The 15,323-nt window shown below is 39.0% G+C and overlaps 1 protein-coding gene across 2 annotated transcripts in view; it reads left to right on the forward strand.

Moving 5' to 3' along the window:
* Nucleotides 1-14,283, forward strand: part of GPR158 (G protein-coupled receptor 158) — a 193,727-nt gene extending 179,444 nt beyond the window's left edge. Inside the window, exons 8-12 of one of the 2 annotated variants that reach the window (XM_042043254.1) lie at nt 1,009-1,147; nt 5,693-5,798; nt 7,696-7,842; nt 8,598-9,420; nt 9,547-14,283. In XM_042043254.1, coding sequence (XP_041899188.1) covers nt 1,009-1,147; nt 5,693-5,798; nt 7,696-7,842; nt 8,598-9,420; nt 9,547-10,052 — 1,721 coding nt within the window. In that variant the 3' untranslated portion in view covers nt 10,053-14,283. Of the gene's footprint in view, nt 1-1,008; nt 1,148-5,692; nt 5,799-7,695; nt 7,843-8,597 lie in introns of both variants that reach the window. The other variant, XM_042043253.1, reaches the window with a different exon arrangement.
* The last annotated feature ends 1,040 nt before the right edge of the window (nt 14,284-15,323 follow it).

The raw sequence follows: 15,323 nt of genomic DNA on the forward strand, positions 1-15,323 counted from the left end.
AAGAATTAATTTTCCATTATACTGCTTTTAATTGTAGTTTTTAGTGGAAAAATTCAACAAGACAAAAGCAGCGTATGAATAACAATGGGATAACAGTTTCTGAAGCTGGTGTGGAGCAGTGCTGGCATTGCAGGGGTCTGACACAGAACTGCACATTGCTGGATGACACTCAAACACTTCCAGCCACTGCAAGGCAAGAGGGACTGGCACCTGCTCTATTCATAACTGCATGGCAGAGCTGTAGGGTTTTTTCCTGGGAGTTTTTTCAAGATGGTTAGGAAATCACTTCGTTCCTATCAAGATCAAAATGATGTCACATCAGAGTCTGTCCACTGGAAGCTGAAGTCAGCATACTGCTGGCTACAGATGAGCTCGCTCTAACTAAATAGTTTAGGCTGATCCAGACATTCTACTTCTCCTTTCTTCCTCTACTGATTTTTCTCCTAACAGAAGCACATAATTTGTTTTAATTGCATTAAACCCTCAGAAGTGACTCATCATATTATGGGTATCAACAGAATTAACTATCATGAAGAGGAATTTTTTAAACACAAAATATATTGTTTTATCTAAGTTATAAACCTTTGAAATGGAAGTGTTGTCTTAAAAAGCATATAGCCTGGTAGTAGCACTGTATCTGCCTCTGTAACAAGAACCAGAGCTACAATTAAAAATAGTTGGTATTTGAAGTGATGTCAGACTTCTGTAGTACTGATTATAAAAGCAAGCAAGACATTTTTAGACATTGTCTCAAAGTTTGTCAATTGAAAAACTGAAACACCATGAATGTAAAGGTTCCTGATCTGGAAAAAGATGTGTAAAATTAAAACCAAATATATCATGTACAGTGACAATATCCAAAAGAGTTTGAATGCCTATGTGTGTACATATATACATGTGTATTGTCTTTGCATAGATACTCACACATACAGAAGATACTGTAGTGCTTCAAATTTCCTTCCATCTATAAAACTAATTGCAAATTATTTCTTTTTGTTCTTCTCACAGCTGAATTTTTATTCCTCTTGTGGGGTGTTTATCTCTGCTATGCAGTGCGGACAGTCCCATCAGCATTTCATGAGCCACGTTATATGGCTGTTGCAGTTCACAATGAGCTCATTATCTCTGCTATATTCCATACAATTAGGCAAGTGATCTGTAGATCTAGTAATTAACCATTTATCTTTCAGGTTTCATATGGTGCAACTTAGAATGGTTGAATGGGATAGGATGCATAATGGAAGGTCTTATAAATATTTGTTTCTGCAAATTAAGTGATTACTAAACTTAAAACTGTTCCCATGAGATTCAAGGATATGAAATTGTATAATTAGGGTTTTTTTCAACATAGTTAGGTGATGTTTTCTTGGATCAAAGTTCAGTATATATGATAAATTAGGTACAGAAGAACAACTGTCTGTCTTCAGTCATCTGCATACTGCTCACTGTTTTGTATCCCTAGAAAAACAGCAGGTAAGAATGTTGGTTTGTATGAACTTTTGCTGGTGTGTAGCAGATTGGCGAGCTGCAGCTGTATGTTAAGATTATTGTACTGGTTTGGGCATGAAGCATAGTGTTTTATATGCGAACACAAAAAAGCTGTTATGGTATGATGTTGTATCAGTAATATAAAGCCCATGTTTCTTCTAAAGTGTATAATGAGCTCTACATTTCATACTTGTAAGTTATTTGGGTAGTAACAAATAAAAAAGGGTCTTGCTAGAGCTACATGAAAATTACTAAATCTGCCTTTCCTACAGAGTACCCTGTAAAAATGAATTGGTCCTAGAAAATGCAAAAGAGCAAGATAACATGAGTTTCATGTCACCCTGTAAATTAAGGCTTTCTTCTGACATTCTCACGCCTTCTTTTGCCTCCTAATAGACCTTATCTACTAAGTTGGTTTTTTTTTAAATTTGCATTGCTTCACTGACAGTCTTCAAAGATTCTTCTCTGTTCCTTGCTCTGTCTTGGCACTAACCTTTCTCCCTGTCTTCTTGATTTTTGCTTTTGTGTTTTTTTCTGAGTAAACATCAGCAAAGCAAGTCCTTCATCTCTCTTCCTTCCTGATGTTCTTTTCTCTTATCATTGTTACACAGTTCGCTGCATTTTTCAGACTTGCCATTTTTTTTCGTTCCCGTTCTCCTAACCCTGTATCTCAACATCCACATACTCTCAAAATCTCTACTCCCTAACACAAACATCTGCAAAGTTATTGTTTAAAATCTTTATTTGATGGAAGCATTTTTCTTTTAATTCCTGATAGATATAAAATTGACTTACAATACTTTTGAATTTATTATAACCAATATGACAGCTTCTCAGTCAATTTTTCCCCCATTAATTCATATTCCTAAACTGTGTGTTGAGCCATGTTAGAAGATAGAGTTCAGAGCTATTTTGTGGGCTGCAAGTTTCTTTTAACAATAGAACAGGAGGCAGGTAATCTTGGATTAAAGAGAGGGGAAAAGGGGAAAATGTGACATTTTAATACATGCTTTATGAAGGAGACACAAAAGGATTAAGTCTTTCAGTTTTTCTTATTGACAATCCTGTGCCTGCAGCCTAAGGTCTGCTGATCTTATTCTTCCTTATTTTCTTCTTTTTTTTAATGTACATTTTGTATTGATTCTCTGCCATCTGTCTGATATATGCTGGTTTGTTGACGAAATATCGTGTAGTGTTTATAGATAAGATTGAATAAAATGCACATGATCCCTCCTGAGATTATGTCCATTTCTGCATGCACAACTCTTAATCCATTTCCTTACCTTTTTTTTTTTTTTGCTTCCATCTTCTCTGCCAAGTTCTGGATGCAACTGAAAGGGCGGAAATGTAAAACTTAGATTTATATGACATACCTGAATTGTCATGAAGTTGAAAGTACTGGAGCCTTGAAGGACACCTACAAGGCAGCCATCCAGTTTGAAAACTCCCAAAGCTCTTAGGAGGTTGATGTGAGCACTAAATAAAACCTTGAACTGTTTGCATTTTGTTTTCCTTTGAAAGTATTCCCATTTCAGAAACAGAAGGTTCTGGATTATCTTCAGATCAGTATAGTATTAAATTCCTGCATTGCTCTTTTTCTTATATTACTGAGAAACCCAAAATTTATATGGAAAAAATCTAATTCAAATAGAAATTCCATCTTTCTAGGGCTGAATGGCTACTACAAATGCAATTTTGCTTTCAGAGGCATGGTATGGCATGTATACCTTAATCAGTCAAGGTCTCAAGCATAAAACAAGCAAAAAAGCCTTCACAGAATTTGAGGATTGGATCTCGTAAGCGTTAACCAAATCCAGTGGCCATCAGGATGTGGGTGCTTTCTCCTGTCTGTCTGATGGATCTGGCTGCTGCTGGTTCCATTTGCAGGTTGAGCAAATCTGCATCAGGGCAGTCACACAACACCTGGCTGGCCACAGGAACAGCGCAGGTCCAACACTCACAGCCTGGTCCTGCTCCTCCTCTGCAGCTGGGCCTGGCCTGAGACCTTGGGTCTTCCCAGGGGCAGGTCACCCACGTGCTGCCTGAGGTTTGCTCATCAGTTGCACATACCCACATGCGCCATGGAGAGAAGTGCTATTGATGAGCGGGAAAGACTCCACTACTGGAATAAATAGTAAAGTAGGTATGTTTATTCCAGCACTGGGACACATGGGAGATCGCTCCTCCAAAGCCATGCGTGCCCACAGCTGCATTCAGCCTGGTATTTATCGGGTTACAAGTTCCATATTCACTGAGTTTCCCCATACGCCTATACATATTCATCACCTGGCCCCGCCCAGCCTCGCTTCGTATTGCAGTGAGCCCAAAAGTCATTGACATCCGCGTTGCGCTTGCGCAGTGCTGTCTGCTGGTCCTGGGCAGGGGTCTCCGAGATGAAATAAGAGTCTTCCTCAGATGAAGTAAAGGGTCTTCCTCATCCTGAACTTTTCACCTTTCCTCCCTGCGCATGCTCTTTATGCCCCTGGGCTAAGTCCAAACTTCAAGACTGGTTTGAGTTAGCTTTAGGTTAAAAACAGGATCTTTGGTCAAGATTCCTTCCCTTTATCAATAGTCTCATATCTTCTCATCCTGCTTTGGTGGGTACAATAAGTGTTGGGCAAGCGGTATGCATTGCTTCTAACAAACCAATTCCTAGTAAATCATTTAATCTCTGCTTCCCCGTCCCCCTGATTCAGTATCACACATATCAGAAGGATTTAATGAGAAGATAGGAGATATTTCAGGTAGAGGGCTCAGTGATAACTTGCTTACATGTCACTAGCCATTTTACACCCCCCCCCTTCCAATCCCCTATCTGTCCCAGTCCTTGTCTTCTCCCAAATAAACAACCCACCCTCATTATTTTTTTCCTATTGGTCACAGTTTTGCTACATCTGTGCTCAAATTTGGTATCTGTGATGCCATTAGCTAGGTAGTCAGTGTCTTATCTGCTTTTACTGATATGTTTACATTGGTGCCACTGACCTTGCAAGTTCTACTCCCTCAAAGGTCCTTCAATTACCTGTGAAGTTTGACCATCTTTCAAATGACTCCCTATTAACCACCTGTGAAGTCTTGCCATCCCTTACAGCACTGTCTGTAACTTTTGTTCACTTTTTGCTCTGTTGTTACATCCATCAGTTTCTCATGTCACCTTCATCAGTTCAGTTGTGTTCAGTTTACTAAAAATCTCAGGCCTGAGCTTCCTCATACTCCTGCACACCCGAAAGCAACATCTCTCTAAGAATTAATTAATTGGAATATTTTGTTGTGTACATAAAACATTTCATTTACAAAGTATTAAACAAGTAATTATGACTGTATTATTACAGCATGTAAGCCAGTGTTTCATGCCAGACTATATCTGTTAACAAAAGCTTCTTCAAAATGTGCATCTGTGAACTTGGATAAGTTGCAAATGTCATTCCTGTCTGAATGATTTTTTTAAACCTGGAAATTGCAAGCCAGCAGTACATCCATTCATCCATTGCATTGCTTACTGCTTCTATCTTTGAGAGCTCACTAAACCAGACAAGCCAAGCATGCTCCAGCTTTAAATGCACCCCTTGTTCTACCACTCCTTTAGAAAGCTCAGCAAGGAACTGTTTTGTTTGAGTAGTTCAGCCACTCACTTCCAAGCATTCACAGGCTCTTGGGCCCCACAGCAGTGAGCTGGGCAGTCCTGCAATAAAGACCATTTCTCTGCTCCCTGCTAAAATGCATTTCAGTTCAGTTCTCCCTTGGATGGCTTATCAGCTGTACTCAGTAGCTGTGATCTGTGGACATCCTGTGTTTATGAAGTGCACTGCAATTCACCATAGTACATATGCTTACATAACCTAAAATCATCCCTTCAGCTCCTTAATGTATGTAAGCTGCCATAACTCAGGCCAAAGAAACTGTGACAATATACCCAAAAAAAGGGCAGCTCAATAGAGTGAGAAAGATGGAATATGGAGTATAATTTAAGGTCTGGTGTTTCCTTTTATATTTTGGTTTGTTGATTTTTTTTTCAGAGTTGTTTTGAAATTGTAGCATATATGGAAAGCATGTGGATGTAATTTTTAGTCCGTATGAAAGAAGTACAGAACAAAACCAGTTGTGTTTGGCCATTCTGTGTAAGGAAACCTAAGGAATATTAAAGATATTAAATCTAGTGCACTGGAGAAATGCAGTGAATTGCAACCCTGAATTCTATTTTCAGATTCATTCTTGCTTCAAGACTTCAGTCTGACTGGATGCTGATGCTGTTCTTTGCACACACACATTTGACTGTGACAGTCACTGTTGGGCTACTTCTGATCCCTAAGGTATTTGAGTCTCCTGTCTCTTTTCTTTTGCCAAGACTGAGGAAGATAAATGTTGTCATGCAGAAGCAATTCTGTTTAAATCTAGCTAGCAAGCAACTGATAGAAAAGGAGGATGTAAAATTTGGCTATTTTACCTTAAAAACTGGAACTTCTTTATTTTTAAAAAGTATAGATTTTCAAAGATTCTTTCTTTCAGCTTTCAAAATTCCAGGAGTTTAAAGTACTTAAAATTTTGAAGTAATTAATACAAGAAGGAAAGAATCCTGCCTAACTATGCTTTTTTTTGTGTGTGACTGTGCTGCTGCCAGAATTAGCTGAGATCAAGAAAAGAATTTAGGCAAGGGCGTAGAAACACTAGAATCAGGAGGCTGGACTAGCCATGAGACAGGGGTGTAGGGATTTAAACCAGGCAGTTGCAGGCTGGAAGAGGAGAACCCTTTGCAAGTCAGAGCCTGGGACAGACAGATGCTGCATACTGGGAGGAGATATGCCCGTGACAAGGAGCCAGGAGAGGTGCTGGGTGCCAAGATAGGTGTGTAGGGGCACAAGTAAATGGGGATGGCAGGAGTCAGGGAAGAGCAGGGAAAGCCCCCGAGCTGCAGCCCGGACACCTCCCATGGGGCGCTGGGAGCAAAGCCCCAGTGTCACCGGGGGCAGGAGGTCTGCAGGTGGCTCCACCTGTCCCCAGCAACAGTCCCCAGGAATGGAGTGGAACTTCCTTTTTAAGACAGTATCCCAGCAGAAGGAATGATTGTCTAATGGCTTTTGAAATGACTAATCATATTAATCAGAAGCTCAAGAGTCAAAATAACAGTAAAGGTGAAATCTACATATGAAGAAGGAGCACTAAGTAGTTCAAGTTGATACAATTTCCAGGTTAATGAAGCTGCTATCCCTGTCCATTTTCCTGTGTGTCAGAACAGGGTATGCTGATGACTGCCACATATATGTACATTGAACAGTCATAACAGGGGACTCATTGACGCAGCCTTAATACGCATAACCTTGTTTTATTTTAAATTACTTTTCTGGTCTTTAGCAATAATCTTGTATTTTCTGTTTTATATTCATGTACTTTATTAGATATCTTCAGAGGTGTCTTTCTAAAATAGCCTAGAAAATTTGTTGACCTTTCTGAAGCTGACTCATAAGTACTGATCAACATTTTCATTTTCAGCTTATTATCTGTGTAACGCTGCACAGACTTGCCTTCCAGCACTCCAAAGAATTCAGAGAATTAAGATTCACAAGGTTTAGTTCTATTCATAAAGTCCTGAAGACAGATGACTATGTGGACAATAGTAACTCCAGATGAGTGAATCAATATGAACAAAACAATAATGACAACCTCACTCCAACTCCTGATTCAAGGATTTGCTAAAACATAGAAGAGAAAAATGGTCTATTTTTTCATTAGTTTCTTTCTTTTTTTCTCTCCTTTTTTTGTTTATTTTTCCACCTTATGTCTTCCTTTTCAGGGTCAGGATCTAAAATGGGAGAATTGCTTTCTGCAGGATTATTAAGATGTATGTAGTATAAAATAGTGTCTTACTGTTTTAGCAGCCTAATTGGAAATACTGTTCATGCCAGCTTAATTGAAATGCCATTTAAAGAGGTTCAAATAAGTATCAAAATAAGTAGGATTTTTTTTTAGCTGATGTGAATCTCTAAGATTTAAAGTTAAGCCATCATTAATAAGAGTTCCTCCCGTACAATACTGAGACTCTATAGAATACTATTTAAGCGAGTGAAGCTTACAGTAATGCTTGAGTTTGAGAATCACATCAAATCTGTAGAAGGGTCATTGTACCATAAAAACTGTTGTAAGCTCTTACATTGATGTTGAAATAAACTTTTGCACTCACGGCAACATATTTTTTGTGAATATTTATTGCAGTTTTCACATTCAAGCAATAACCCAAGAGATGATATAGCTACAGAAGCTTATGAAGATGAGCTTGATATGGGTCGGTCTGGATCCTATCTGAACAGCAGTATCAACTCAGCATGGAGTGAACATAGTTTGGATCCTGAAGATATTCGGGTATATATAACTCATTTAAATAGCATTTGTTTTCAAGAATACTTCTTCCTACAAGAAAACTCCAACCTGCATGCATTTGTTTCTCTTTGCAGATACCAGCTGAAAAATGCCAGCTTAGATCTTTTATGATTGTGGTATCAGGTCATGTAAACTCTCATGGAAAGTATTTACTAGTGTGAAGAGATGCTGCATTACTAGTTGTAGTAAAAGTCATAGTGGTGGCTAAGGAGGAGGAATCATCCTTAGCAAGAGCTGTTATTCAATTTACACAGGTTCTCTGAATTATCTTGAAGAGCAAACAGCTTTTGGTTTCAGTGTAATCAGTCATTTGTATGTAACATATAGATAAGCATACATAACTATAAAGATAAAACTTTTAAAATGTGATTAATGGAGAAAAATACTTTAGTCTTATTTTACATGATTAAAGGTGTTATGTTCTGAGAACAAAGAATAGCTATAGAGTTCAGCAGGAAGGCATACACTACAGCATTGTGAAATCTGAAGCAGCACAAATGAATATGAAGTGTACATGCTGTGGAAAGTAACACATTTGTGCATGAAGGTTGAACTTTTTCTAAAGTGGGAAAAAAATGGGATTCACGTTGATGGAGAAATGGCATATCCAAGAATTAGAAAAGACAGTGAAATGAATTTAATGCCCTTTTTAGAGCAATAGGTCTTGCTCATCAAGCTGCTTGTTTGACTCTACTCTCTGTGTACGTACTAGTTTTGCCGTTCACTTTGCTTTGCAGGATGAGTTGAAGAAACTATATGCTCAGCTTGAAATCTATAAAAGGAAAAAGATGATTGCTAATAATCCACATCTCCAGAAAAAAAGGTGCTCTAAAAAGGGCTTGGGGCGCTCGATAATGCGACGTATTACAGAAATCCCTGAGACAGTCACCAGGCAATGCTCCAGGGATGAGAAGGACCTGATGGAGCACAGTGCTGTGAAGAACTTGGCCACAATGAAGAAAAACACACCGGATTCCACAAGTTCTGCAAAGCCAAAAGAAGAGACTTTGAAAAACAGAGTCTTTTCCTTAAAAAAGTCCCACAGCACTTACGATCATGTTAGGGATCAAACAGAAGAACCAAATGGCTTAACTACAGAAAGTGCAGAAGTTATAGCTGCTGAGAAAACGCTTCTGGACTCCTTGAATGGTAACAAATTAACCAAAAATGCTCCTGAAAAAGTTGAAGCTGTCTCCACTGAATCGGTCCCTTTGGTGTGCAAATCAGTAAGTGCGCATAATTTAAGTGCTGATAAGAAGCCTCTGCATCCAAGAACATCTGTGTTACAAAAATCTCTCAGTGTTATTGCTAGTGCCAAGGAAAAGACTCTGGGACTAACGGGTAAAACACAAAGTCTAGAAGAAAGCACTAAATCTCATAAACCTCAGCAGAAGGGTAAGGAGGCCAGCAAAAAGCACTCAGCCTCCGATAAAGGGGAACATAAGGATTCCCACCGGAAAAACTCTACCCAGTCTGAGGAAACAAAGAAAACCCATAAATCTGGAATTATTAAACAGCAAAGGGTTAGTCAAACACCTGCAAATCCAGACACAGGCCCAGGTAAGTCTCTGCACAAGGACAATTTCAACATAGGAGAAGTTTGTCCTTGGGAGATATATGACCAAATTCCTGGTCCTGTGCCTTTTGACTCTAAAGCTCAAAAACATGTGTCTATTGCTTCCTCAGAGCCAGAGAAAAATCACCCTTCCCAGCCAAAGGGGAAGACTCATCATAAGCTGAAGACACCTGAGGGGTACCAACAGTCAAATCAAAAGAGCTCAGAGAAGGTGGAAACAGCCACTCAGGAGATGCAAGAGCAGCAGATCTTTGAAAATGAGAAAAAACAGTCAAATTCCAAGTCCCAGGTCTCTCCTGGGCTGAAGTGTGAGAATGTTAATAGATATACACCTAATACTCATGCTGTGGAGCAGGAGGAGCTGCCCCAGAAAACAGCAGAAAAGGAAAACCTCAATAAATTGGCTGAACAGAAAAAAAATGCCTCTTCTGAGGGAAATGTGCTTTCATCTAACTCCCATAAGCCAAGTAGTTACCTACAGCAACCTTTAGCATCTCGAGCTGAAGTCTGCCCTTGGGAGTATGATACAGCAGATTTACCAAATGCAGAAAGAAGTGTAGCTTTATTGAACACCTCTGCTATAAGTGCAAATAAAACAGCAGCACCTCGAAAATAAGAGGCTTTTGGACTGAGGAGAGTAGCAACATTGAGAAGACAGACAAGAAGAAAGACAGAGGGGACTTAGGCCAAAGGGATCTGAAAATTCCTAAGGAGCATCACTTAAATCAAGGGAATCAGCACTACAAATAAGTAGGAATTAAGCAACGTAAATTATCATTAATGTTGTTATTATTTATATGTTGAGTGCCAACAATGTGATTAGCAGTGCCCAGAATATGGTCCCTGCTCCAAGGATTTTACTGTGTCAGTGAAAGAAATCTGCCTTTGTGAAATCAATTCTCTTTTAAAAGAAAAAACAAATAAGATGGTAACAAACGCACAGTGTAGATCTTAACCAAATTATTTCTGGATGCCATAACTGGCTGTAACTTGCCCTTGGGACTTTAAAGATCCAGCAGAAGTAGGGCACAGAAAATGTCCTGATGGCAAAAAAGGGGTATCAACGAGCAGCTTATTAAAATGACGACTTTTCACTTTACATATTTAATCTAAATAGCACTGCTAACTCAATGCATCCCAAAAATACTTTATAAAATGATTGCTCTCATTTTCTTATTACTGTGTGTTTAAGTACATTGTTGTGTCTCATATTAAAGCATTCCAGATTATATGATTTTTGCAAATAACTTTGATATTATGTGACACAACAACACGTTTATGAAATCTGCAGATACTGTCTTCTAATTGCAAGTTAAAATACCTGCTGTAGACCTTTTTGTTTATATGTAGAATTGCGGTAATCTTTCACTGGCTATGGAAGCTGTAATTCATATCAGGAAATTCTTTTGGGCTTTGGAGATTGTATTTTTTTCCTTTCCTGTGATTTATATAGAGTGATTTTTTTTTGTTTGTTTACTCTCTGTTATTTAAATTTATAGTTTGATACTGTATTATTCAGGGGTTTTATATGCAGTAAGTTATGCACTTCCCTGTTAATGCTCATAGACTTTGTTAATAGTGGAAATTCAGTCGTCTTAGCTGCCTATTTTGGTATGTCTTAGGACAACTTACATGGGTTTTTTGTTACTAATTGGAAAATACCATCTAAGAAACCAGAAATCTTACTTTAAGCATCAATGGTGATGATCTTGTTCAGTATTTCATCCTGAACCTATCCTGTTAAATAAGACAAGCAAGAATGACAGTGAAAATACCCCAGAAATGATCACCTGTTTTACTAAAACCAGACACCTCTGGAAGATATATCAGTTAGCCTGTATGGAACAACACTGTACCGTTTATCCCTGTTGGCAAACCTCAAAAAATTGGCCATTGGAGTGAGGAGAGAAGTCTAAAATATTACTCTTCCCCCATATATGCAAATGTGATAGATACTGGGAACAGAAATTATGGCATCTCTCCCCAACTCTCCAAAATGCTTTGACTTTTTAAAAATTTATATGTACATTTACAGTAAAAGTTAGTGTTTGATACAGTGCTACTTTTCAGCAATAGCTACAGTCCTCATCGTGCATAGGAGCTTAATTCATAGGTGGCTCATTCACAACTCTGAGTCTTAGTGGCAGTTCACCCAGGGCCTGAGGACGTGTTGAAAGGTTCTGAGGAGTATCAGTAGTAATGAAACACCCCCAGCCATCTCAATGCAGTACCAGTAAAGTGCTGTTCACAGGAATTGGCTATACGTAGTGTACTCCAGAAAACCAGCTCAGTCCTAAAGAACTTGTGCAATTTGAGAGAAGTGATGGGATTCAGACAAAGAACATGAAATGTGGATGATTTAATAGAATGTGTTGTTAAATATATATATAATATATATAAAAATAGATATTTATATATGTTTAATATATATATATAAATGTCATATCTAATACACACATGCACATACACATATGTAGTACAAACTGATTTTTTGTGGCATCATAGAAAAAGTGGCTTAAGATAAAATGCAATGAGCAGAGGGACTTAGACAACCTGGGCATGAGGAGGACTTTTTCTGTCCTTTAAAAAGGAGAAGAGTTTATGGGCATGTCTAGACTGACAGATCAAGATGGATCTGATTTTCCTACTGCCGCTGCTAAGCCCAAACCTGGAATGTGCCAACACCTGAGCCAGCTGGGGACAAGTTGACTCAGGTCTTGGTGCTGTCTAAGCCTGTTACCTCACTTATAAATTCTGCTCATTAGCTCCAGATCAAGTGGCTGAACTGCCCCAGCCAACCTGGTTATCCAGGATAGTGCTCAGTTCCACCGTGGGGATGTGCTGACTTAGGTCTTTACTACCCTGGGCTTGTCTGACTCTCCCACCCCTCTTTTGTAGGGCATAATTATGGTCTAGGAGATCTGACTGTTCCACCCATGAAAGGGAGTCAGGCATATGGGTCTGGGTGCTTTGGACATCAGTGCACCCACTTTGCACACGCAGTGCCACTGGCATCCTATGTGCAACCCAAATCCAACTCTGTCCTTCATGTGGAAAAGAGTTGAGATTAGACCTGGTGTGCTTAGATTCTCCCTTTCCAGTCCCAGACACTTATGGGATTTGTCTGTAACTTGTCTTGTCAGCTTCAATGGGACTTGATCAGCTTTTCTGAGAGAAAGTAACCCTGTATTTCCATGGGAAGAAGTCTATACTAGGAACAGAAGTTTCTGGGAGACCTCCAGGAGCACACTGACCCTGTGTGCAGAGAAATATGCAATTTTACACCTGCTGAAAAGGTGACCATCCCACACCTCTCCTACCCTTGAAAGGAAGTTCTGCAGTCTCAGCAGTGGTTTTTGGGACTGGGATGGGGGGACAGCTTATGTCAGGCCCTGACTCACTTACAGGAGCCAGACTGTGAGGTTAGAAGTGGGCATCCATGGAAGAATCATGGAAGGAGCTATTTGTATGTACTCACTGCCTCTTGGAGACAGATGGTTGCAAGGTACCAGCCCTTGTGCCCTTGCTCATCTGGCCCTCCATCCTTTACCTGGGAGCTGGGCAAGGCCACACTCTGCTCTGCAGGAGTTGTGTAGAGAATCCTAGTGTGCACCAAGGATGAGGGGATCCACATCAGCAAAGTGTCCACACAGTACCACTGCCCCTTGCATTCCTGGCAGGATCAAGCCCTTTATGCATGACTGTGTCTGTGCCATCGCTATGTATCTGTACTTGCTTGGTTTCTTTTCCCGTTCTTTCTTTCTTAAAAGGTAACTTCATTAGAAACGCAGAAACAAAGCCCACTCCTTGGCTGGTGTAAAACAGCCCAGCTGCGCAGCAAGCGAAAGCTGATGGCTGGTTTACCAGGGAAGGCATTGGCTTGTATATTCTCATTTGGTTAAGATTTCTTTCATCCTGACCCTTTCCCTCACTTCTTAAAAACTGTCTGTTATGGTTCTTTAGGCTCGTTGAAGTTACATCCCTTAAGACTGACACAATTGGAGAACTTGCCTTTAGAAAACAACAAAGCTTTCCCCAGATCACAACTGATCTTTGGGCTACAGATTCAATTGGGACTTAAATTATTTCACATTCAAGAAAATGAGGGGCCAAACTTCACTCAACTGTTCTATTTCACTATGATGCTGCTAGAAGCATTGCTTAATGAAGACATACTAAGTTAGACATAAATAATGTTCTGTATTTCATAGATTTTTCTCCACCAGCATATATTGACTAGATTGCTTAGATGTCTTTTTCTGGAATTTCATTGTCATTGTTCAGCCAAGAGAAGCGCAACTAGAGTAAAGATGTTATAAAGATGTTTTCTAGCAGATCTGTTAAGAGAAAAGACAATAAATGTGAAGGTCACAAACATTTGCTAGGTTGCCCTTCTAAATGCATGTGCAAGCTGCATTTCTCCTTTATTTCTAAGCCATGGTTTATAAATAATTAGATTTATACCAATCTTATTAGACCTGTATAATTTATGCAAGATTATGCGCTTTAAAATATAAATCAGTACATACCTATCATCAGCTTTGGTGGCATCATAGACCTGAAACCAGACAAGACGTTTATATTTGCTCTCCTTAGGCTTTTGCATGCATATGACAACAGGCAGGCCTGAGAAAACACTGCCTTTGACTTTTAAAATTTTAGCTACTCCAAGATGTAGAGTATATAAAGCTGTAAGTCTCTTCACTTTATAATGTGGTTCTTATGACAATGTTGTCTGGCAACCAACAGCATCCACCATGAAATACTTGATAGATTTATGTTGTAATGTGTTGCAGCATGTAAATAATGTAACTTCTCTGCAATAAAGCACATTTATATTAAATCTGTCTGCAGGCTTTTGTGTTGTGATTTTGTGAAGTCATTACTGATCCAAACTGAACGGGTTTCCCATAAAACTTGTGAAGTAACTAACTTTACAGCTTCTATGATCTGATCATGCCATTATCATTTTCTGGATTTTCCTTTTATTTTCATCAGAGCAGATGTGTACTATGTTCAAGATTTCAGGTTAAGGAAATAGCTCTCTTTTCTCAGTGGTTGCAATTTTGAGGTCAAAATTGTAGAGTCTGTTCTATATTCTTTTGAATTTAATGGCAACCACAATGTTAGAAAACAATAGAAAATAAATAGACTAAATTTTACAATGTCATTGTAAAACCCTACAGCTCATCTGTACTATGTGTGCACATGCCTGAATTTCTCATCTCAAATATGTGTCTTAACAGGTATAGGAAACATACAAAGAATGGTTACAAAAAAGATGAGAGACAGAGAATGGCAGCTATGTAAGTGCAACTTGTTTACCTTGGGAAAGAGATGACTCAGAAAGAGGGATGAGACCTATAAAAATTTTGAATGATTCAAAGGTAATTAGGAGACTGGAATTTGCTGGATTTTGTCGTCAGGAGCTACAGAACACCCAGGGTGGCTATCATGCAGCAGCTTAAAATAAATGAAATATTCTTCTGCATCTGTCATAAATAAATTGTGGAGCTCATTTTAACAGATCACTGTGCTTATCGTGGGCTCAAAAAAGCATTGGAGAGGTCATGGAAGACAAATCCATCAAGATCCCTGAACATAGTGGATAGAAAACTCTTAAATCCCTAACCTCTAGGTAGCTGATAAATAGTATAATTCTCTTTGCATAATCACCCAGTTCTCTCAGCTTAATCACCCACTGCTGGATATGGTGCTACATGAACATTTCATCCAGCACAGCCTCTGTACGTTCTTATGTTTGCATAAGTGCGGATAGTGTAGGCTCAATTCATTTCTTTTCAGTTGTCATCCTGGTGATTTTTAATGACTGATTATTGATGTACAAGCTCTGGTAGGTTTCTGCATGGGCATATATATGTGTTCA

Source organism: Corvus kubaryi, unplaced genomic scaffold, assembly GCF_017639235.1.
Source record: "Corvus kubaryi isolate FWS band 111438036 unplaced genomic scaffold, C.kubaryi_AGA036_p1.0 37398, whole genome shotgun sequence".
Classification (NCBI taxonomy): domain Eukaryota; kingdom Metazoa; phylum Chordata; class Aves; order Passeriformes; family Corvidae; genus Corvus; species Corvus kubaryi.